Source organism: Sinohyriopsis cumingii, chromosome 10 (genome assembly GCF_028554795.1).
Source record: "Sinohyriopsis cumingii isolate HCF-2022 chromosome 10, ASM2855479v2, whole genome shotgun sequence".
NCBI lineage: Eukaryota > Metazoa > Mollusca > Bivalvia > Unionida > Unionidae > Sinohyriopsis > Sinohyriopsis cumingii.
This window is the reverse complement of record NC_142970.1, coordinates 45,293,957-45,319,628: the sequence shown is the minus strand read 5'-3', so window position 1 is coordinate 45,319,628 and position 25,672 is coordinate 45,293,957. Positions and strand designations below refer to the sequence as shown.

The following is a 25,672-nucleotide window of genomic DNA, read 5'->3' as shown; positions in this document are numbered from 1 at the left end:
ACCACTCAGCCACTCTGGGCCCCCCATTAATTTGCAAGTCAGGAATCTCATATACCCTCATGAATATGTGTATCCCCCATGTTTCTTTCAGATCTGTAACGTGCCTTCTAAAATTCTACACAGCAGCCACGTTTGATCATGTTTTCTTTGTTATCATGGAGAAACTGGTAGAAATGACATAAAACTGATACCCAGCTACAAATACAGTTCTTAGACATAATTTAGTGCCTGCACCAGACTTCTATTCCCAGGGCTAAACATTTATGTACTAAAGAGAACATTGATTAAGTGAAAAATCATGTATGTAAAAAGGCTGGATTCCCTTTATCTGCAAGTTTGCTCAAACATTTTAGTTCATAAACAAACTTTGAATGAAGTTAGTAGCCACACATAAAACAAAAATTAATCAACCATTTACCCACTTAACTCTGTCTCTCTTTATATATAGTCAAACCTGTCTTAATGGTCATCTAGCAGCAGAGGGGGCGAATCCGACAACTTTTTAGACAAAATTTGATTGAGGCTTTAAAACGACAAATAGAGCCTTCCTTCGAAATCTCACTTTTCGAACAAAAAAAAAATAAAGTCTCCGTTTGGCAAATGGAGCCTTAGCGTTTTTTGCTCGAAAACGCTATATTTCGCCACAACATCTCGTTGGTGTTTTCCCGTGGTAATCATCGGGCGTCCCGCGTCGATGTCATCGCCCCCTCTGCTGCTAAGTGGTTATTTACAATTTAACCGAATATTTGGTCAAGTCCGATACGATATCGTGTGCGAGGATCATGTAAATTTATCGTTACAAATCCATGTGGGGTCGACTGAGCATGACTAAAAAAGTTTCGAAAACCATTAAAGTCCATGTCACCGCCACACCATGTCTGCCAAATATTTCGTAGCGTGTGTGTATCAACGCCGTTGAACACAGCAAGAATATTACAGTTGTCTCTAATTACTTTTGGAATCTGAGTGTATCGTTGAGTGACATATATCACGTCAGTGTTTTTATGCCTGCCTCTGGAAAATATCCTAGCTGGGTTTTTTTGATTGTCTAACATAACATCATCGTACACGACTAGATTGTTAACGTCGCCATCAATATCATCGATACCTGGTGCATCATTGATATCTGTAATAAACTCAATAACATTTTTTTTAGCGATCGCTGATGCATTCTCGTTGAAATCTTTCAACACCTCGTAGCATCGTTGATCATCCACGCTAGGAGCAACCAAATACAACTTATCCCACTTCATCCATCTCATTATTAAATTGAGTAACAATTGCGTCTTGCCGGATCCAGATGGTCCGATGATAATCATCCGGATCGAGTTTGGTAACGCTGCAACATGCTTAACTGGTTCTCTTGTTTTAGTCGCCGAAAAATCAATTATATTCATATCTCTATACATAAATTATGGATCTATATTGTGTGAAGTGTAGAGTGCGTACTGGCACAAATGATATGACAACCGCTACAACAAGAAATAACAGATCGGCGCTTACTGGTAAGTGTGTACAATGCGGTACAAAGAAATTTAGATTTATTTCTATTAGACCCGGAGATGTTTTAAAAAAAAGCGAGGAGGTGACATCGCAGCCAAATTGGCAAAACTCCCCGGAACACCGTGGGCAAAGTATCCAGGAGAAAAGCACCTCCCAGGATATAACTACTGTGGCCCCGGAACACGATTAGATATTAGACTCGATGATCAAAATCAGCCCAAACCCGGTGAGTATCCAATAAACGCTATCGATAAGGCGTGTCATGCTCATGATGTTGCTTACTACAAAAGTAGCGATCTGCAACAGCGTCATATCGCGGATGTAAAATTAATTCACGCGCTAAATGCTATTCCTGATAAATCCTTCAAAGAAAAATTGGCCTCATGGTTGGTAAAATCGGCTATGAAAGGTAAATTAATGATTGGAAGCGGAGCTTCTCGCGCTGGTAATTGAAAACGATAGCGTTTATAATAACAACATGGATTCCATCTATTATTCTCCGAGAGGATACTGGAAGGGGAAGGCCGCAATTGGTAAGCTTGCAAGCGCTGCAAAGGTAACAAAGACCACTGCGGCTAATTGGTTATCCAAACAGGCTATATGGCAAATCTATCTACCACCACCTAAACAAATCAACTTCTCGCGCTTTGATGTCAGCGTACCTAATGAAGTTCATCAGGCTGATATACTATTTCTGCCGCATGACAACGGTTACAAATACGCGCTAACCGTAGTTGATGTTGCGAGTCGATACAAACAAGCGGAGCCGTTAAAAACAAAGTCAGCAACTGAAGTAGCCGCTGCGTTTGAAAGAATTTATCGAAGAGGCCCTCTGCGCTGGCCAAATCTATTACAAGTTGATCCCGGTAGTGAATTTCGCGGCGCTGTTTTATCAACGCTGAAACATCATAGCGTCGCGATACGACGAGGTCATACTGCGCTACATCGTGATCAGGCAATTGTTGAACGATTCAATCGGACTCTTGCTGAACGGTTATTTGGATATCAATACGCGAAGGAATTCATCCAAGAAAAACGATCTCGTGAATGGGTTAAAAGGTTGCCAGGTGTAATTGCCGCGTTAAATAATGAGATTACCCGAGCAATCAACATGAAGCCCAGCGACGCGATTAAAGAAAAGTATATACCCGGAAGATCAAAAATAGATAGCGTTTCCAAGCCGATTCTCGGCGATGTCACTGTTAGATATCTGTATGAACCAGGAGAGCTTGAAGGCGGTAAAAAAAGAGCTACTGATCCTATTTGGAGTGTTACCACGCATAACATATCAACGATAACACGATCAACTGGTAGACCACCGATCTATAGACTGGATTCAACTGCTCCTCAGCGCGGATTTACACGCGAGCAACTACAAGTGATACCTAACGATACTCAATTACCCCCACGTGGTCTTAACTAGCGCCGTTGCGTCTATTGCACTCAAGACAGGTCAACCTCACATTGTTTTTGACATGACCGAGACTGTTATCGATCCTATCCACGGTAAATTGGCGAGTGTCTTTATCCGAATAACGCCAACTCATTATACAATTGCAACTCGCGCAGTGATTATTCTGTTGTTGTCGTAACGCAATTATTAATTCGGCATCAATATCAAAACGCCGCTGTTTTTTTTTATCCTGTTGGCGGTAACCCGAGAGTTTTCTATCAATGACGCTTGCATCGATGGTGACTTTGTCGTCACTGACCTTGTCAGCGACTCCGTCAGTGACTCAGTCAATAACAATTCTTCGAAGCTGATTTATCCTTCGTACTCTGGACACTGCAAGATAGACTAGATTCGACCATTCGATGCGATTATCAACCATCCAAACAATTGTGTCCGTGATGGTTAGTCCCTGCGAGGAATGTATTGTTGTTGCGTATCCTAGCGTCCACGGGGATTTATTAGCACGTAGCGCGTCCTCGACGACGCTGATATCAACGAGCACGATATCATTCAGCACGAGAATTTGTTTTTCTGTCCCTGACGCTGTCAGGCCTGGAATTTCAACTTCAATGTTCTGCCGCCGTGTGTCCGCGGGTCTATAACATAACGGCACTGGACGCGTTGGAAACTTTTCCTTATGCAACGTAAACAACTTCCGCTGAAGTGTGTCTCTGACTATCTTTCTACTCGCTACAATCAAATCGTTTGGTCTCCATGTTTCCCAGAATTCATTTAACGGTGTTTCCGGAATCACCTCGCGGATTATTTCACATTGAATTCTATCTGGCTGTAATCTGATTAATTTTTTAACCCCGCGCAGTTGTTCATCAAGTGCTCGGTAATCAGTATCGGTTTCTTCATAATAGTCCACAAAACCCTTTAACCAATCATGTGGACCCTCGCCGACAAATGGTGGTGGTTGACCATGGTCGCCACACATGATCACCGCTGTATTCGCGAGCAGCAACCAATCAAGAAACATTTGTAAAACATCTAACGAAACAGTACATATCTCATCCCAAATGATAACCCCAGGAATAAATTTTTCACCCATTCGATCAGGAGTCCACTCACCACCGCTGTATCGAAAAAAGCTGTGATAAGTAACGGCGTCAACATTTCGTTGTTTTATTTCTCGCGCTAGTCTATGGGTCGGTGTAAGCACGATTATACTTGCCCGCGTTCGAAATAATTCAATTGCCCGAGTCGTCTTTCCTGACCCGCCACAGCCGCTTAAATAAACTGTTTTATATCTACAAATTGGATCAGAACACGGTGGTGCATTAGACCATTCTGATAAATTATCACCGCGTAAGTAATTATTTTCAACGGTGACATTTGCTGACGGGGAATAATCGCGTCGTATTTCATTTTTAATTCTCCATATACCCCAACTCTCGTCCGGACTAGTAAACTCGGCTACGTTTCCCTTATACGCTACGTCTATATAAAACGAATCAACGGCTACTCTAACCGCGGTGTCGGGAAATCTATTTATCATCGAGAATAAATTGATAGCGGCGTAACCCAGCATAGACGCCCTCAAATGTGGATATGCCGGGCTGTCTCCATCGCTGTAAGTAACAACTGTGCCCAACTTTGTTCCATTGGACAAGAAAGCTGTTTTGCAGTTCACGTATCTATTTTTGGCCACTGCGTCCTTGATTACGAAATCATATTCTGCGTCATCTATAATCAGCCGTGAGCAATATCGTTTGTAGTCGTGGTTTTTTCCACCTTGTGTGAACTTACCAATTATTCTTCTACCGAGATCTTTTGCCTCGCGGTTTCGTTGGTTGAATATCCTCCTGGACCATTCGATGATATATTCCTCGTCGGCATCAATGTGTTTTCTGGACTCGTCAATTATGCTATCTAGACGCTCCGGTTCTGGTAACCAGACTTCAGTCTGCGCCCGGTATGATATAATCGCGTCACTGACAATCAACGATACAAGCATGCTACAATCAATCATATACCGTAGCAGCGCTATTGGCAGCCACTTCTTTTCAGCCATGTGTCTACCGATCCAAATATAACAACAGCGATGGAGTCCTGCCGCGAATTCAAATGATACTATGCGAGCGAATCCGGTTAAATCAAAATCAGGCAGTGGTCCATTAATAGCAACACGAGTCATTTCATGTCTGGGGTGTCCAAATCGTCTAAAGTACTTAGCGGCGGATCCATACCCGAGAAAACTCGCTGGATAACAGGCAACCATATCAACCGAGATCATAGCGTCGCGGTTGTATTCAGTGTTCCATAGTCCACCGTGATAGTATTCCAAACAACTGGATTGTACATCCGGCAGAAATTCCTTGCGCGTTGGTCTCCACGCATTTTTCCTTGCTGCAACATGAGCTACAACCGATGGAATCGTAAAACAATTTGTTAGCAGTTGTTCATCATGCTCCTCAAATTCCATGGCGGTTTGTTTCATCTTGTTGTGAAACGCTTCAGTGCGATATAATTCACCGTTTGGTCTTACAAACTGATCAAAGGTATCCGCATCGTTTTCAGCGCTGCGAAGTAACCACACTGATACAGGGTCATTTTTACACAAGCAAGCAATAGCATCAAATAGTTTCCTCTCCGCGAGAAAACCATCCCGGGAGAATTCTTCTCCCAGGAATTCTTCGGGTATATACTTTACTGTTCTATCCCGTGGAAATATTGTGATCGCGGGCGTCCATGCGTGTTCGTTATGATCAATAATTTTGATTGGGGCTCCATTTGATTTGTACTTTGATTCGTATAATACTTCACCGGTTATTGTTGTAACGGTTATTGGAAATCTCAACGACGTTTCTAATCTTGCTATGTCGCTGATGGTTGCTCCACGCTCTTTTATGGTTAGTTCCCACTGGTTGATTTTGCTACGTCGTAAATCAGTCAATTTGTTTCCTTGACACGCATTTGTAAAATGCTCTATTACTCGTTCTGCTACACAATTTATCCCCGTTGACTGTTTCATTGGTTTCAGTTTTCCGATATCAGGTTTCTTATTTAACGGGTATATTCCATAAACAACTGCTGTTTCAGGATACGCTCGTTCATAGTATGGTTTGTCAATTCCGGTTAACAGCCCCGGCTTGGAGTCGCGGCTGACAGTGACTGTTTTCTTGTCGCTGAGAACTGGTTCAAATTTATCACGTATGATCCAATTACCTGATTCCACCCGGACAATGAATTTTACTCTGAAGAAATACCTTTTACCGTCAAGTTGTGATATTATCGTTGCTGCGCGGTTGTCGTTCATGGTAGCATCAACAACACCATCAATTCGAAATGTTGACCAACTATGAGATGCGCCATCACGCTTGAATTCATCGATACAATCGCGTATTTTACTCAACAGGGTTCTATCGTTTATTAACGCTTTTGGTGCGTCCTTGAGGACTCTATCAAGATTGAACTTAATATTTTTCCAGGGCTTAATTGCTGCTAATCTCTCGAACTCATCCATATAATTAAAACAAGTATTTAAATGAAAGAATATAGTATAATGAATCACTGCAAATGGTTGATGATTGGGTCGACAACCCCGTGCAATAAATCATGTAGAGGTGAATTCTGCGGGTATCATTTACAAAGCGTTCGTAATGGTTCTCTTGGCCCCCTCCCGTGCTTGGTTTGTCACGTCGGTGTAAGAGGAAAATCGCAGTTGTGTATCAATTGTGGCGGAAAGCGATACAGGGAACTAAAACGCTATTATGACAAGCGAATTAAAAACGCCGTCATTGACCCCACCGCAGACTTCGTCATCAAAACCCCCCAGGACTACGTTGAAAGATTCATAATTAAACCAAATAATAAATTAGACAAGTAGTATTATTATACAAATGGACCAAGAATTTCAGCCGCATCCTGTGCTCGTCAATTACGAGGCATCTCGCGACGGCATTGTTAGAAACCGCAAACTGAAGAAGCCGGTTGGTACCGTAAGTAATCAGGGGTATCTGATGTTTGGTGCCGGAAAGAAGAAGTACCATGTTCACAGGGTGGTATTTGAAGCATTTAACGGATTAATCGAAAATGGACTTGTGATTGATCATATTAATAGTAATAAGACTGATAATTCTCTTACAAACTTGCAAGCCATCTCTCAGAGTCAAAATACCAAAAAAGGCCAAACCGGTAAATACCCAAAGAAAGCAAAATCCGTAAAGTCATTTGATACAACAACTCACGAGGAAAAAATATTTCAGTCGATGAATGAAGCCAGTAGATACTTTGACATTTGTATCGCCTCAATACGAAAAGTAGCAGAACGAGTATATCAAACAGCAATCTCAAAAAAGACCGGGCATATAATTCGATTTTCATATGTAGATACGAAGTCACCGGCGCCCATGGCGCTGACAATAAATTGTCCATTCCGGAAGAAAACGAATTATTAAACACCTTCGGAATTGATACGCGGGTTTTTCATTTTTTTTTATTTAAAAACAAGATGTTTTATAGGAATAATGAATATCGAAGACATCAATAATATATTAGCCGAGATTTCAAAATTAAAAAATCAAGGAATTGAATTATCTGATGGTCTCGACAGTGAAAAAATATTATCCGATTATGAGATTATTAACGAACAGTCGAAACGGGGGCGTTTTACCCTGGCCCGCGAGTACTTTTTTGTAAAACGATTACAACATACGATTAATGAAAACTTGTACCACAATGACGCAAATGCATTCATTGGACTATTTACTGCCGTTGAAATAATACGAAAAAAACTCGGACGTGTTTATGAACGACGCCGGGAGATTTCTAGTAAGATCAAAAACATTAGAAGGATTATAGACGGAGCCTCCGGCGAGAAATTAGAAATTGCTTCGCAATTGCAATAATGGTAGGCGAATCACTCACTACTCGGCTAGCCAGAGAGCGGCTAGCGGCGCTTAAAAAGTTCATACCGTTACGAGACAGGGTCCGAGAACAACTTCAAACGCGACAACAAATGCAAACCGATTTTACTGTTGGAAGCGAACAACTCTTTGCCCCGGTAACTAAAGCGACTAAGGATGTTACAGCTGCAACAGAACGAGCAATATATGGGGATATTCCTAAGGAAGGCGAACGGAAAGAGGCACCTCTTCTTCCTGTACTTGAAAAGATAGCAGCAGAGACAGAACAAACACAGCAACGGATAAAACAACTTTCCAGTGATATAAAAACCCAACGAGAGTATGAACGATTAGCTGATATTGATGATTCTGAACAGGGTGATGTTGGTGAACTTCAAAAAATTTCCACTCAAAAAGGAGTCCCCTTTATAGATAAACTCACTGAAGGGGCTATAGCACAAATAAAACAACCTAAATTACTGAAATCCGACGAGTATAGGTTTTTTGGTAATTTTGCCGCTCAAAGCTATCATTCAAGAAAAGACTTTTTAAAAGACGAGTATAAAAACAGTAATATAAAACGAGTTGACTGGGTTAATTGGTTGTATAAAACGAATAAAGGGATTGATCGCTTGGATACAAAAGAATTGGGATATAAAGAATTTAGAAGGGGAATTGATGATTATGATATACAACAACAACAAGAAATACTACAACAGCAAAAAGAAGAAGTCCGAGAAAAACGTCAAAAAAAAGCTGGTTCTAAAAAAACAAGCGGAGAGGGGTATCCAAGTGGTAGTGGTCTAGTTGAAAACGCTAGTGTTACCTGTCCTGGTAGTGTTCTCAGTGATATATCACGGCTAGAGGTACTAATCGGAGGAAAACGAGCCGGAAATAACTCTACGGAAATAATCAATGAGGCCGCTGATATTTGCAAGCGGTTATTTGCAGGTGGTATCATAGACATTAATTCATATCGAACGCTCATAGACGAACTCGTGGATGATTAATTGGAAAACTGGTGTTTTTAATAAGGATGATCATACACTACAACCATGATAAACCAGTACTCGTCTACGTGGTAAACTCGCGATTGCCTGTTTACCGCGCGTACTATGGAGATGGTCTCGGTAGCACCATTGCGGGGTTATTTACAAGAATGGCTCCAAAAGTAGCGCCGTTAGCCAAACAATTAGGAATGAAGGCTATTGATGTTATTCGTGATAAGGGTATTAGTGCCATTGGAGATGTTGCCGGAAGGGCGTTTTCTGCAGCAAAGGACAAACTAATGTCGTTGGTGAAATCCAGGAGAAAAAAACAGAAACCACCGGTGATGCCATCAACGACGGTGATGCCTGCAAATGTCAGTAAAGTAATAAATAACGCCGTGGAAGAAAAACTAGAGTCGTTGGCGGCTCAGTCATCCACCAACGCGCCCATGAACACAATAGCGGGGGAGTGGTCTTAAACAGAATTCAAAGAAAATCGCAATTGAAAACATCAACATGATAAATAATAGAATGTTTGCGCGAACCGCTGATCCCGCGTTTGATATGGATGCCCCAGTGCGCAGGGATGATTCTGTCCGTGATTATCAATATTATTCTTATTATGCAGCGCAACCCGACCTACGATCGCGAATTGAACTTCAAGTCCAAGATACCAGTAGATACTTTCTGCCATGTGAAGCGTTTATCGAAATTGAGGGAGAACTCGTGACAAATGCCGCCGATAATGCACCATACGCAGATAACGATCGTGTTCGAGTTGGCTTCGTTAACAACGGTATCATGGCGTTATTTGAGAGCGCCAGATATCTTATTGACGGGCGAGAAATTGAATCAATAGAACGCGAGGTTGATGTTGCAACGACGATAATTGGGTTAGCGAGATACTCGGACGATTATACGAGATCGACGGGCCCATCTATGATGTTTGCGAAGGACACCACCGATAACGCTGATCATCTTCAATACGTTAACGTGCTGGTGGAAAGAGATACCGCAGTTAACCCACAGGCTGATGCAAATAACCCAGACCGCAGAGCAGGACCAGACGCTAATTTCACTGTTATAAAAAGTCTTAACGATAATTACAATATGGGATTCGCAGCACGAGTAACAATGTTGCAAAGACCACGCCGACAGTTTTCATGCGCGATTCCACTCCATCACATATTTGGATTCTGCAGAAATGTCAGGAGGGTTATCTATGGGGCTAAGCATACAATCGCGCTGACGCGAAGGGGTGATGATAACAATGCAATATGGCATGCTGCTGGCGTCGCTGCCGGTAAAGTCATTTTAACTAAAATGGCATTGTGGATGCCGGTGCTGACTCCATCAGTTACCACGGAAGCACGATTGTTAGCATTTATGGAACAGGGAGGAAAATCGTTGTTGAGTTGGCTAGCGGTAACAACTGATGCTAAAGAGGATAACGTCGCCGATACGTTTACATGGCACCTGGCATCAAAACAGGGTGTTTCAGCCCCGCGTCATATTTTTATAGCGCTACAGAATAGGGAACGATTGGGCAGTCAAGAACGCAGCCATATGATATTTGATAAATTAGGAGTCAGGGATGTTTCGCTGAGAATAAACGGACAACAGGAACCATCCGAGGATATACAGCTTAATTACGGCGACAACCATGTCGCACGTGTGTATCATCGATTGCTGTCATACATGGGTCGTGATCAAAACGTCGACACTGGTTTGCAAATATCACAACTTGATTTTAAAAACCTGTATCCGATTTATTACTTTTCGTTGGAACATCTTGATTTAACGAGACAGTCCGTCGTTGATATACACTTCCGAGCTCGTATAGCCCCGGGTGGTGTTAATTACAGAGCGGTTGCTGTCATCCTCAGCGATAAATCAATGCTGCTAGAAGGTGTTGGTGGACGAATGAGAATCATTGATGCACCAGTGGAAAACATGTAATTGAAAGCACAAACGCGTTTACAATAAAATGTCGTATAGTGTCGTCAGTGTAGAGTTGACTGATGGTCAAGTCAAGAAATTACGATCAAAGTCGGCTAAACAATGCGGGACCACAATAACGCTGAAGCCGTCACAGATGGCAGGTGGTAATCATAAGATATCGTTGACGGCGCGTCAAATAAAACATTTCAATAATGCGATGGAGAATAAAAAGGGTGTTCAGGTAGATTTCTCGGCCGCAGCGATCAAAAACATGGAAAAGACCGGTGGGATATTTCCGCTGTTAGCCGCGATTCCAGCGTTGATTGCCGCTGCCGCACCAGCAGTGGCTAAGGCGGCGGCGTTAGGAGCCGTTGGTACCGCGGCGGGGATGGCATTGAAGAAGGCAACCGGGAAAGGCTATAAAAAAAAACGACCCGTAGCCGGAAAGGGTCTAAGACTACCGGGAACCCCGTATTCATGGTACTCGGGAAAGGGTCTAAGACTACCGGGAACCGTTTATTGACTCGGGAGTCAATGACTCCTGAGTCTATGACTCCCATGTCTAATTTTGATTTAATAGACGCCGCAAACGCGTTAGCGATAAAAAACTTCAGAGGTGTTTTTATGAGGGATCAATTACCGGCGGCACCAAGGAATATTGAAACCGGCATAATTAACCTCGATGGGTCCTCCGGAGCGGGAACTCATTGGGTTGCATACGCGATTGATCCGCGTGCAATCGTCTATTTTGATTCATACGGGTTAGCCCCGCCGAACGAGTTTATGCGGTATATCCGGGCGTGTTCAGCCCGGGCGTTTTATTCCACGTTGCCAACACAGTGATTAAGTGACCCACCGATATGTGGCCGTGAGGCATTGAACGTACTCGCGGCGATTTCATCATCGCGAAAACCACCTCATGTAGTTGTAAACGAATACACTAGTGGGGTCGTAGAGGCCCGGCGGGTTAATTAGAAACGCAGTTTTTTTTTACAATAACGATGATTGATATTTGGGGACGACCGGTTTCGGCGCTGAAGGAATCCACGGAAACACTCGCCACCGATGACATAAAAAAACTAATCGAGGATGAAATCGCCGATACGTTGAATTTAACCAGTGTTGACCCAGGTGAAATAGTCGTATTTCAAGACCGCCAGGGTAAATTGAAATCCAGTAATGTGTCCCTGGATGATGTTTTAACACGACAGCGTGATGCCGCCGAGGACACTATCGCGTTTTATACCGGCGACGGACGACTCAAACCGGGTGAACATATATCGGCGGTAACATTAGTCAAAGACGGTTTTATAAGGTTGGATAGATCGGTGACCGAACTCGACGCGCAGGTGAAAAAATCTGCCACCGAGGTGAAAAAATCTATCACCGATATACAGCTCACTACCGCTAGTTTTTTCGGGACCCCGACGGTAACCGAACCGAATCTTGCAACAATAAAAAATACTATTTCGGAGTTTACAACGCTGTCGGGCCAATTTTACACGTTACGAAAAAATGTTAACAGGATCGATGACAACTTTGATAAATTCTTTGGTAAAAAAAATACCAAGCTGGATGAAATCACAACAACTATAAATGATATCACTGCGTATGGACGGGAAATAAAAACAATCAAAACTGATGTTGCAGCGAACAAAGGGAGTGTAGACGTGCATGAACGGGAAATAGAAATAATCGGCGCTAATGTTGCAACGATCATAAATAATGTAGACTCGCATGGACGGAAAATAGAAACAATCAAAACTGATATTGTAGCGAACAAAAGGAATATAGACGCGCATACACAGGAAATAGGAACAATCAAAACTGATGTTGCAACGAGCAAAAGAAATATAGACGTGTATGGACAGGAAATAAAAACAATCAAAACTGATGTTGCATCGAACAAAAGGAATATAGACGCGCATACAGGGGAAATAGAAACAATCGAACTTGATGTTGCAGCGAACAAAAGAAATATAGACGCGCATACAGGGGAAATAGAAACGATCAAAACTGATATTGTAGCGAATAAAAAAAGTATAGACGTGCATGAACAGAGAATAGGAACGATCAAAACTGATATTGTGGCGAACAAGAATAATATAGACGCGCATGAATGGAGAATAGAAACAGTCAAAACTGATGTTGCAGCGAACAAAAAAGATGTGGACGCGCATACACGGGAAATAGATACACTCATTACTAAGGTTGCAGCGAACAAAAAAGATGTGGACGCGCATACACGGGAAATAGATACACTCATTACTAAGGTTGCAGCGAACAAAAAAGATGTAGACGCGCATACACGGGAAATAGATACACTCATTACTAAGGTTGCAGCGAACAAAAAAAATGTGGACGCGCATATACAGGAAATAGATATACTCATTACTAGGGTTGCAGCGAACAAGAATAATATAGACGCGAATTTGCGGAGAATAGAAATAATCGGAACTGATGTTGAAGCGATTAAAGACGGACTACCGAGAGTAGCAGAGCAATTCGAAAAAATAAAAATCCCTCATGAGAACATCATCAACACAGTATACACAATTCGGCATGGATCATTCGATTGGACTCCTACACAGAATACAGTAAATACTACTGCAACTGTTAAGGGCATTTATCGATTGACACTGGTTTCAATGATGCAGTTTAATATATTATCGTCGAGTTCATCTGGGTTTAACAATACAATATCAACAATTATAGACAAGAACGCAACTGAACAGTTTACAATTTATGCCGTTGATGGAAATTTAGCCCGGGCAAACATCACATGGTATGTGGAATTTGTAGCGAATCTAAGTAATTAAAAACACTAGCTCTTTTAGAATAAAATGACCACCAAGGTAATTGAATCAGAGGTATCACCGACGTCACATCAATATCGATTCGATACCGCAAAAGAATTCTCCGCGAACTTAAAAACGCTTTCCGAACAATACCGTGCAAAAATAAAAAAATACCGTCGTAAAATAACCGCCATCGACGCGGTCGTGTACTCGGTGTCGGGTATAGTAGCTGGCGCCGGTGTTATTTTATCCACGGTGACCACGATAGCCCCGATCGCTGTTCCAATCGCTGTCTCCGCGATGACAACAGTTGCTGGAGTCGCCAACGCAATCACTAGAAAGATATCATCGTGTTTTCAGAAAAAACTCGACGAATATACAGTAAAACATCAAATAGTATCCGACGCATACTCGAAATTATCCGGGTTGATCTCATTATCGATTGATAATTTGTTCGTATCCGATGTTGAATTCTCCACGATGGTCCAGTTGTATAGCTCCGCGATGTCAAAAATCGAGGATTTTCAACTGGAAGCCGGAACCACCTGGTTGTTGAAATTAGACACTAAAGACAACGAATAATAATAATGTCGCTGAACCCCGAAGGGTTTCAGTTGCTTCAACGGATCGCGGAGAACACCACTCCGGTACAAACAAATATGATATCGATAACGTCAACGAAACCCGAATTCAGTGTGAACTTCCCGTCGCCGGTTCCAGTGAAGGAAATAGCGCTGGCAAAATTGCGAATATATCACAGTTGGCCTAATATTCGAGCGGACGCATTTAATGGACAACAACCTAATAACTCGCTGGTTTTTGCACGGACAAATAAACCCGATGGGACCCCAGACTGGGAGGAGGTTACAATACCAACTGGGTCATACCAAATAGAACAAATCAATAAGGAATTTCAACGCAGGATAAAATCGATCACAGGAAAAGAATCAAAAATCGCTATTACGGTTCATGAACCGACGTTATCGTCGACGATTGAAATAAGCACACCGGGGTATATGGTTAATATTTATAACAGTTCAATAAGAACCATACTAGGATGGCCTAAGAATCCACCCGCGGACACCCCCCCATCAACTATCCTCAGATACGATAACGGAGATGGTGGTAGGCATATTGCTCCATACAACGTAAATATTGCATCGGTGATAGCGATTAATCTAGTGTGCGATGTTATCGAAGGGAGTTACCAGGTGGATACCAAGCAATCAAATCAAGCTCAACAGGGGTATATCCTTTATTCGTTTTCACCAACAGCCCCTCCGGGATTTTTGATCATTGAGAGTCCGATTAATCCGGTCTATATGCGATGCCATGATCGGTTTTTAACGAGAATTAATTTTAGAATTACCGATCAGTCAAATAACCTAATTGACCTACAAGAGGAGGAGTTAGTGATCACTCTGTTTGTAAGATCATAGCAGCAGAGGGGGCGATGACATCGACGCGGGACGCCCGATGATTACCACGGGAAAACACCAACGAGATGTTGTGGCGAAATATAGCGTTTTCGAGCAAAAAACGCTAAGGCTCCATTTGCCAAACGGAGACTTTATTTTTTTTTTGTTCGAAAAGTGAGATTTCGAAGGAAGGCTCTATTTGTCGTTTTAAAGCCTCAATCAAATTTTGTCTAAAAAGTTGTCGGATTCGCCCCCTCTGCTGCTCATCTGAGCTCAGTCATCACCTGACCATAATGACCATTTTAACATATGCACACACCCTGAACAAAACGTCTATATAAATGTCATGTAATCAGCAGTGACCTGTATTCCATGGCTAGCATCCAGGTGTTTCTTAACCAAGCAGAGGTTTGACCTGGCTTTCTGTGGTCACTAGAATGTATCAGTGGTGAATGCTCCAAGTGTGCAAATTAAACTTCTTTCATTTGATGAGCAAGGACTGGTATATACAATGGCATGTTATTTGAATTGATGTTTAAAACTACAATTCAAGTGTACTTACCACAATCCAGTGAAACTTAAAAGGTTTCTGACAAAACACGATTCCTCAAGTAGAGAGCACATGTTGATGCGGTAATGCATGATACAACAAAACCATCATTGATACATGCAATATTCTTGATGAATCTCCAAATTGCTTTGACAATGAAAAGTTTCTGGTCATTGTTCACAGAAAAATATGTTGAGAATCACATGTCCTTCATTCTTTTACAAAAAGTAAGTGACTTTAATTGGAACAGAGTTTATTGTTGATATCGTGGCTATTGGACCTCTGTTGTCAAAAGGTAGGTTTTCAAGACTTGTCATGTGACTAGAAAAGCAAACGGCGAGTACAAGATAAAAAATTTCATCAATGCTGTGTTGTCGTCTCCTCTTTCAGTGGATTAAATACATGATGATTATAATAATTGCAATTTATCAGAAATATAATTTATTGTTGATATCGTGGCTATTGGACCTCTGTTGTCAAAAGGTAGGTTTTCAAGACTTGTCATGTGACTAGAAAAGCAAACGGCGAGTACAAGATAAAAAATTTCATCAATGCTGTGTTGTCGTCTCCTCTTTCAGTGGATTAAATACATGATGATTATAATAATTGCAATTTATCAGAAACATAATTTATTGTTGATATCGTGGCTATTGGACCTCTGTTGTCAACAGGTAGGTTTTCAAGACTTGTCATGTGACTAGAAAAGCAAACGGCGAGTACAAGATAAAAAATTTCATCAATGCTGTGTTGTCGTCTCCTCTTTCAGTGGATTAAATATATAATGATTATAATAATTGCAATTTATCAGAAACTTAATTTTCCAATCAGTTTCATGCTGGTACAACTCACTGTAACATTGTTTAAATTTACAAGACCCATTGGTAAGCAGCTACCCTATGCCACAACAGCATGGTGGCAGCAAATTCCAGCTTTTCAACTGGTGCTGACCCTACACCTCAACATAGATGTCAAACTATTGAAAATGGGGCGGGAACGGTCACTAACTGTGTAGGTACTATAGCAATAGGAAGCTTCTTTTCATTACTGAATCATCAAAGCTCACAATAAAAGCTGTCTTTTGATCTTGGTGAGTTTGAGCAACTGCTTAATCGGTCATCTCTGAAAAGTGTGAACACCTGTTTTCATGCCTAACGATACAAGATGCCCAGACAAACGTCAGTTGTCTGTTTCACAATTACTTGCGAACTGTCAATTAGCAATTTTATTTAGGAACCATTTCTACTGATCATGAGAAAAGTATTTGCAAGAGAGAGAGAGAGAGAGAGAGAGAGAGAGAGAAAGGGGGGGAGATAAAAAGAGACTAACATGTATAAACAAATGCATGTACACAGTTGTAGTTTTCTTGATTTGATGGGGTGTATGTAAATGATCAGATTGGTTTTATGAGACATTAAATGACAAGCAGAGTTGGGTAATGATAAATGTACACAGCTATATCTCTACAGAATATAAGACATCTTCACTAGCCATGGTTCCGATAAGATAACCTTATCTACTCATTGGCGGATCGAACAGATATATTGATGCTTTGTTCTAGTGACATCTGTTGGATTTCATACATTGCCTACCTTAGTATGTAATGCCAACTACCCGATAACATGATGCATTGTACATCAGGTGAAAATTATGGAGGCAAGTGACCTAAAAATGATACTTTGTAAGTTTATCATCAAAAGTATGACTACATACCAGAGGGAGTCCATTACAGGTCTATCTGAGTGAAAGGTATTTGTGCAAACACAGACTGACAGTGGGAAATTGCTTATTTATCAGTCCATTCAAGTTGTGTGCTCCCCATGTCGCAATCATGTAGGAACAGTGTTCAAATTTAAACAACTTAATTTTGACTGGATGCGGTGGCTTGTAGCAGCATTTAATGAAATTCACAGACCCGAAGCGCATGAAATTCTGCTTGATACACCAAGGTCTAGATAGGGCTATCACATCAGAACCTTGGCTAGCGAAGATAGAGAGAAGAAAACATTTCTTGTCTTGGTAAGTAAAAACTCCATGTGAGGTTACAGTATCTTTGGGTTGAAAATATTTTATTAAATTTTGTTATTTTTCTTTCTGCTAAACAGCTAAACTAAATACATGTATCTTAGTAGTATACTATAGCTTCTAATATCAATAATAATAATGATACTATTTTATAATAACGCTAATGCTATTCTGCTCATAGTACAAGCATTTGACATGAACAAAATTTGAGAGCTAAACCTGCCTTCAGAAGTCACTTGTCTATAAAGGCCACTTTTTCCTTTTCCCATGAGTGACTACTGTAGACTGGTTTGACTGTATATACATACATTGTACACACATCGAATTATGCATTTGTGTTAAAAATATGTTGATGTATTTGCATATATTCAATTTTGGTGCTTGTCCTTTTCACGTGCATGTAGTGGTGGCATGTGACAAGAGGTTTTTACAAAGTACTTTTCCTCTGAAGAAGTGAACTCTAAAACTGACTAATGTTGTATGATTCAATTTATTTTTGATACATAAATATTATGTAAATCCAGATCAGAAATAAACAAATATGAAGCAAAACTGTAACTATTATATACATAGTGAAAAAAGATGACAGATATAGGAATTTTGTGTGTATATATATATATATATATATATATATATATATATATATATATATATATATATATATATATATAATAAGGTATTTTTGTTGAATTCTGTTGAATCAACAAAGAGTGGCATTCATAGACAGACTGGTCTATCAAAAGTAATAAATTTATTGTATCGGCTCATGTGGTTTTTATTTAATGCATGCAACCAGTCACTTGACTTGGGAACTGAAATCCAGTTGTCATGGCACAATGATTTCATAATAATGCAACATAGTATTCATGATTTTTGTTTTTAAAGAGTCAGAAACAAAAGCAGTATAGAAATGACGATTGTGATGGGCCTGGTGATCTGATCAAAGCAGGGACATAAGTCAATGTAATGAGTGGTGATACAGAAAAGATGACTTTTGAATTGGAGCAAGTAGAGAAGCCATACAGTATACTTTTTAATACACAAAGAATCATCCGATAATAACATACATGTATTACTACAGAGGAAGGATAACTACTTCTAACAAAGACTACCATGAGAATATTCATACACTTCTCTCAGAATACAATATTTTTTCTAGATCAAACACATGGCATAAAGAGTTGTGACAAGACAGCCAATCAGATGCAACAACCAAAATAATAAATAATAATATTGCTCAATATCAAAATTATCCCATATTCCAAGTCTGAAACTGGATCATAAATATGGTCTTCACATTGGTAGCAAGCAACTGTTGACGGGACAGATGATGGAGGCATGGCCATACTAGAAGCTCACTCTATGACCTGGTGAGCAAAAAAGTGAAAATACCTTAGTACAAGCTGGTTCTTAAATGATGACACGGAAGACGTCTAGAACATGACAGCATGGAGTATTCAGTTAATACTAAAACAATTATGAGAAATGCAGTGCTTTTATTCTGCCAGTCACTTTAGAATCTTCAGCTTAATGTGTTCCTGGACACCAAATACACATCCTAATATCCATTAAGCAACCACAGTGTAACACGTTTGCACCAAATTTATATGTGAGAAATTTTCCAAAACCACTGAGGAGTGAGAGCCCTGAAGACAGTAAATACAAGTTGAGATCAAAGTTCCTGCACATTCTCCTACTTTAGTTCCCATTTTGTGACTAAAAATTAGTTCTCTCTCAACATAAAAGCAAAACAAAATAATTCTGTTTCTTTTCATACAGAGATAATTTAAAAAAGACAAATAAATAAGTCTAACCGTTCTTCCCCTTTCTGGTCATCAGGGACGCTTCTACTTCCTTCATCTCTCCTTCTAGCGACATCTCTGTCGTCTCTCTCTCTGTCATCATATCTGGTTCTTTTTCTTAAAACGTAATCATCTCTTTCCTCTCCTCTTACAGAATAGGAATCTCTGCAATAATTAGAATCTTTAAAAGCACGATAGAATGATCCCATTAAAGAATCATAAGGGTAGAAATAAATATGATTAAAAAAATGATGACATCTTAACGTAAATAAGAGTGAAAATTCCATCGAAACATGTTAAGAACTTTTCAAGATGAATAAATTAACATTTAAGGGGAAATAATTTTGACCAATCTCATTAATTTTCATGAATTTTGATGATGACATTCAAGTTATGAATATTCATTTACTAATGTGATCTCATACAAATTAATTATACTGCAAATTTAAAGAATAAAGGTGCTGCTGATGATACTAAAATTATGAGCTATTTTATGAGCAACGAAAACTGAAAATGAAATTTTAAAAAAATTAAATTTCTTCAAATCCCAGTATTATATCTGATGACCTTATTCATATGGCAGTGGCCAGGTTTCAAATAATGTGCTAAATAAGAATATATTGGAACGATGTGTTTTCTCCTTAATTTCTCCAGAAACCCTGAAGCAACCTTTATTCATTAATATAATTAAGACTTAATCATTTCTATATGCAATGTATTTTTAGTCTGAAGATCAGAGTTCATTTTAAAAATAACAAAGGATCCTCTGTAGTGTTGAAAATTATCATATATTAGTATTCCCCCATCTGTGATGTCATCACAACAGAAAAAGGCAACAAGTTTTTGATGAGTTATCTACCTTGAAGATTTGTTAACAGCTCACAACATAGAAAACAACTTGACTATGTTGATCAAATGTTCACAGCTGTTGATGGTAAGATGTCCTCTTTATTACTTTAGTGTTTATATTTCATTTTGTGTCACTATAAAAAGTTATAAAGAGATAGGACCGGAGTTCTTCAAACACAGACGTTCCTCAAAATGGGTGACCAAAACATCTGATTCATCCAAACGACAACGTCTCTTGCACAACTTAATACTAACAAGAAACCCAACAAAGTGGTCTCGCAAGGACTTTAAAACTATGAGTCCCACCAGCAAACGCTGCAGTCACCTCCCAGAAAACTTTGCAAATTAGAAGTACTAATTGGTTGCCATTGAGGAATGGTCAAGACAAGCATCACATACTTTCTTACATTTGGCTACTGTTGCATCCAAACTATCAGTCCTAGCAACTTTAGCACTTTCTGAATTTCATTACAATCTTTGTCAATTTGCCATTTAACCCCAAAATACTTATCCAAATTTGTGCATGGCATTTTGTACAAATCTCAATACGTCTTAATTCTGAGGTCATGTGCACTACTTATTTAGCTACACCTGGAAATGAGCACAATAGTGAAAGCTCTACTTGTTTATTTGATGTACTCTAATAAATATCATGTATATATCTGGGAATTTCTGCCTCTGAATTCAAACACTGTAAACATCTGCATATTTTCCTACTCAGCAGCCAAAGTCATTGAACTTGCTGCCCAGATACTGCATCATATTCTTCTGATGTACTCTTATAATGAGAACATGTACATCATGGAGTTATTCAGCCACTGAATTCTGTCATTGAAAATATCAGCACAACTAAATGCACATTTTTCCACTAAGCAGGCAGCTGCAGCAGGACTGGCCAGTCATTCAATTTTCCACCCACCTATTACATGAATACAAAAGGACTCCTGCCTAAGTGATTTTCTGCATCCCAGATAAAAAAGTTGCATCCAAATACATGTGATTAAGTGTTTCTGAAACCTCTGTGGTATGTCCACACTGCAAAGTCTAATTTTGTCTGAATGGTCTGGTACTTCCTGTTATGCATCTAATGTTACATTACTTTGCAGTGACAGTGTCTTACAAAACTCAGCTACACATGAAGGTTTATGCAGACAACTACAATATTGAAATGTAGGCTGCAGTTACCTAGCTTTGTTTAAAGAGATGTACTTCTCATGAATCAAATTCCATGTTATATGAATTTGCTGCAAATAATGTCAAGGCAAGTCAAAATCTGCAAGGGCAGAGAGGTCACTGTTCTGGCTGACATTTCTTAGAACATGCAAATAAAGTGCTAGAATAAAAGGTAAGACTGACTTAAGGAGGTAGCTGATCCATAACATTTCCTACCTGCGGTCACAGACTGAATGGGCAGTTGATTAACACTTCCTACATGAGGTCACAGACTGAAGGGGTAGCTGATTAACACTTCCTACATGAGGTCACAGACTGAAGGGGAAGGTGATTAACACTTCCTACATGAGGTCACATACTGAAGGGGTACCTGATTAATATTTCCTACATTAGGTCACAGACTGAAGGGGTACCTGATTAATATTTCCTACATTAGGTCACAGACTGAAGGGGTAGCTGATTAATATTTCCTACATTAGGTCAGGGTGAGTTGATCGTGTTCCTATATGAGCTGAACTGATAGCTGATCCATGCTGTTTCGTACATGAGATTCCCTCACTACTGCAAGAGCTAAGAATCTGAGTGTGTGTGTGTTATACAATTTTATTTTTATGTAGCTTTAACAATTTAAGTCATATTGCTAAGATGTCTGCAGTGTGCCAGTTTATAGTGATGTCAAGTACTGGGGCATCATGCAGCCGACATGTATCATCATGTCCCACCCAGTCACATTATCCTGACACCAGGGCAGCTAGTCCTAACACTATTGCTTAATGCTGAGTGCAAAGCAAGGCAGTGGCTAGTACCAAACCAGAGTTAGGAACCTGAAGGGTAAGGTGAAAGGCATGTTTATCACTACCATTCAAAAGGGCAAACGGGTGTCAGCTACCCAGTCCTTTGTATCTTCAGTTTGCAAGATAAAGATTGCAAACTTAATGCTGACCTCATCACATAGTCTAAAGGACAAAAAGATCAGGTGAAGTGGATTGGCTGGTTTTGACAGAGTTGTGAGTTCAGTTGAAAATTAAGTATGCCTGGGATGAGGCAGATTTTTGATCTGATTTGTTGACAAGGACACAACATAAGAAAACCTTGAATAGGAAGGCATAGATCCAGGGACTGAGTTCTCTCTTGAAGTAATAAACTACACTCAAGATTACTGGAAACTGAAAATGCCCTTGCAAAATAACTTTCTCCTGTGACTGTGAGGCATTTACAATGGCTTCATCTCAAATGCTGTAACATTTACGTCTTTATAGCTCAGTTCAGATGAGCAGCCTGTAAATATTTACAAAATCTTTGAACATGCATTCATGTAGCTGTCAATGATTCAGGAACCATCTGTTTCAATTAAACTATGTATTTTAACAATTTAACTGAAAAACATTTAGTAAGATTTTGTTTTTTTTAAAGTATGTAGGAGTTGGGAAGAAACAGTTAAAGCACACATTACACAATGTTCTTCTCTGAGTTGATTTACTGGTAATGCTTAGAATAGTCTCTAAACTACACTATTTACCTTTAAACATATTTGTTAATGGAAACTTTGATTAAAACATTTTGTTTTAAAGATACACACATTTAAATTTTGCAAGTCATTGGAAATCCTACAGATGCATCCCATGTAAATATCCAGGAAGTAAATCCTGTTGCATTTTTGAGCTTTACATTTGCATTACAGTAGGAAATATGAAGATCATCCATGAGGAAAAAAATCCATATCATCCTAATGGAATTCCCTGATAAGGGACAAAAAGAAAAATGCAAACAAAAAGGGTTGCAACCTGAGCAAGGCAGTGCATGCAGTCACATTATTACAAATGTCAGCTGTTCTGTAAACACAATGGGTAAATTGGTGGAAAGGTTGTAAATACCAATCGTAAACCGTCAGATGAAAGAGGAAGCATGATGGATCATGAAGGCCACTTGACCTTTTAGGTTGGTGAAATTAAAATATTCTTAGCATTGTTGGTGTTGCCACTGATGCAACAAGAAGCTTTTCTTAATAAAGATGCTAAGTAATTTCAATACTCACCTATAGGTTGTGTCATTACTGAAAAATGAACAGACCCAGATTTGTCATTGCATAATGTGCAGGCAGATGCATGGTCTATGCAGTTTACGAAGAGGAATAAGCAGATGAAATAAAACAGACCTTGATCTGCTGGTGCAATATGAAACAGCGGATCAGGGTCTAAAGCTGCTTGCAGTTGGATTTTACTTATATCAGACATGATTTTGATTTTCCCCCAAAAAGCTGAAAATCTGAAAGGGGGGGGGGGGTTGTGGCTCCTACACCAATGGGGTCTCCAGTGGCATTGCCCTCGATCCGGGGGTCCAAAAATGCATTTTACAATCATAAAAAACTGCTCCTGGTGCAACTTATGATCATAATAAATAACAAAATAATCATTTGAAAAACTAACCAACTTACCAAAAAATTTCAACTTGATTTGAATAATTTCACAATATTTATTGTCACATGAATTTGTTTTCCAATAATATTGGTGCTTAAGTTATTTCATGTTCATGTCAGTGTTCACATCATAATTAAGCCAAAATAATTTCTCAATTCTTGCAGGCAATATATTATACTTCTCTCTTTTCATAACAAATATGTAAAATAAACACCCAAGGACACCAACTATATACAAATAATCCCATACATTCACTTGTCTTTTTCTCCAGTGGACACAACCTGCTGATATTCTAGTCAAGCTCTTTTTGCTGCTTTGGCAAAGATTTGTTTAGCCTTACTTTTTGGGCTCAATGTGCAATCGTTTCTTTTCCTTCTCAATGAGAGCCTTTTTTCCTTTCAAGCTGGTGCCTGTATTGGCGACATGCAGTGTGCATATTCTGAGAGAAAGCTACATCTGTTCTCTCATGCAAGAAATCTTCTTATAGTAATTAATTCTGCTTTTTCTAGATGCCTTCTAAGCTTCAATATTTCCGTATGCAGCTTCTTTTGTAGGTGCCATTCCAAAATCTGCCAACCGTGATTGACATAGAGCAGAGGTCACAAAATGCCAGTCCTCTAGCATTCAGTTTTCTTATAAATTGACCAACTAAATTTCTGTCAACTTTTCACTCCAGCCATTCCCATACGTTTTTTAAAACCTTTATCTAAATGGTTCGTGTCATGGTCTCTCTCAACAACTCATGACGCCATTTTTTTTTTGCTGCAAGCATGCTTCTTCCTTCCATACATTACAAGGGTCGTTGCAGAATGGAACAGACCAGACTGTTTTTAAAAAACTGGATCAGTGATGAAAAATAATCCTGGACTATATCAAGAAAAATCGGAATCAAGTCAGGAGAAACGTGGAATTCCACTTTAAAATGGAGAAAAATCAGGTCTGTTATATGTGAGTACATACATCGCTGTGATCATCTGAAGTACTCTTATCACTTTGTTTTTACCTGTCATCCATTCTCCATTCTCGGTTTCCTCCTCTATCCCGTTCCTCTTCAGTGTCAAATCTACGTCTTTTTCTTGAATCAGAGCCATCCCTTGTTTCTGTTTCCAAAGTATTATTTCTGAAATTCATAGGCATCAATTAATGCACTGACAGGACTAAAGTGTTAACTACAAGACATGAATTTCAATAAGCTGATTTCAAACTGATATCATCTACACATTTTGGAAGTGTTCTGCAAAAGCAAAGTATATGCAGTGCTAGAACAATTTTGACATGCTTTTTTCTGTTTTGGGAGGCACAGAGAGATGTAAATTAATATTAATTATTAAATACTTACTTGCCACTATTACATTAGATTCATTTTCTGAAGTAATACTTCCATTACCAAGCTAAATGATTCTCTTCTCCAATTAGTACATGTATTGTAGGTTCAGCACTGAAAACAGCATATTCCAATACATACTGTAGGGCCAGCATTGAAAAGAGCATATTCCAATTAGAACATGTACTGTAGGGCCAGCATTGAAAAGAGCATATTCCAATATGTACATGTACTGTAGGGCCAGCATTGAAAAGAGCATATTCCAATACGTACATGTACTGTAGGGCAACACTGAAAAGAGCATATTCCAATTAGAACATGTACTGTAGGGTCAGCATTGAAAAGAGCATATTCCAATACGTACACGTACTGTTAGGGCCAGCATTTAAAAGAGCATATTCCAATACGTACATGTACTGGAGGGCCAACATTTAAAAGATCATATTCCAATTAGAACATGTACTGTAGGGCCAGCATTTAAAAGAGCATATTCCAATACGTACATGTACTGGAAGGCCAGCATTGAAAACAGCATATTCCAATACATACATGTACTGGAAGGCCAACACTGAAAACAGCATAT

The 25,672-nt window shown here is 39.6% G+C and overlaps 1 protein-coding gene across 2 annotated transcripts in view; it reads right to left on the bottom strand.

Moving 5' to 3' along the window:
- The window catches only part of LOC149789964 (uncharacterized), a 112,026-nt gene that overhangs the window by 73,912 nt on the left and 12,442 nt on the right, over nt 1–25,672 (bottom strand). Inside the window, exons 4-6 of one of the 2 annotated variants that reach the window (XM_089972050.1) lie at nt 24,769–24,885; nt 23,384–23,401; nt 19,339–19,491 (exon numbers count right to left, since the gene is read on the bottom strand). In XM_089972050.1, coding sequence (XP_089828176.1) covers nt 19,339–19,491; nt 23,384–23,401; nt 24,769–24,885 — 288 coding nt within the window. The remainder of the gene's footprint in view (nt 1–19,338; nt 19,492–23,383; nt 23,402–24,768; nt 24,886–25,672) is intronic. The other variant, XM_089972051.1, reaches the window with a different exon arrangement.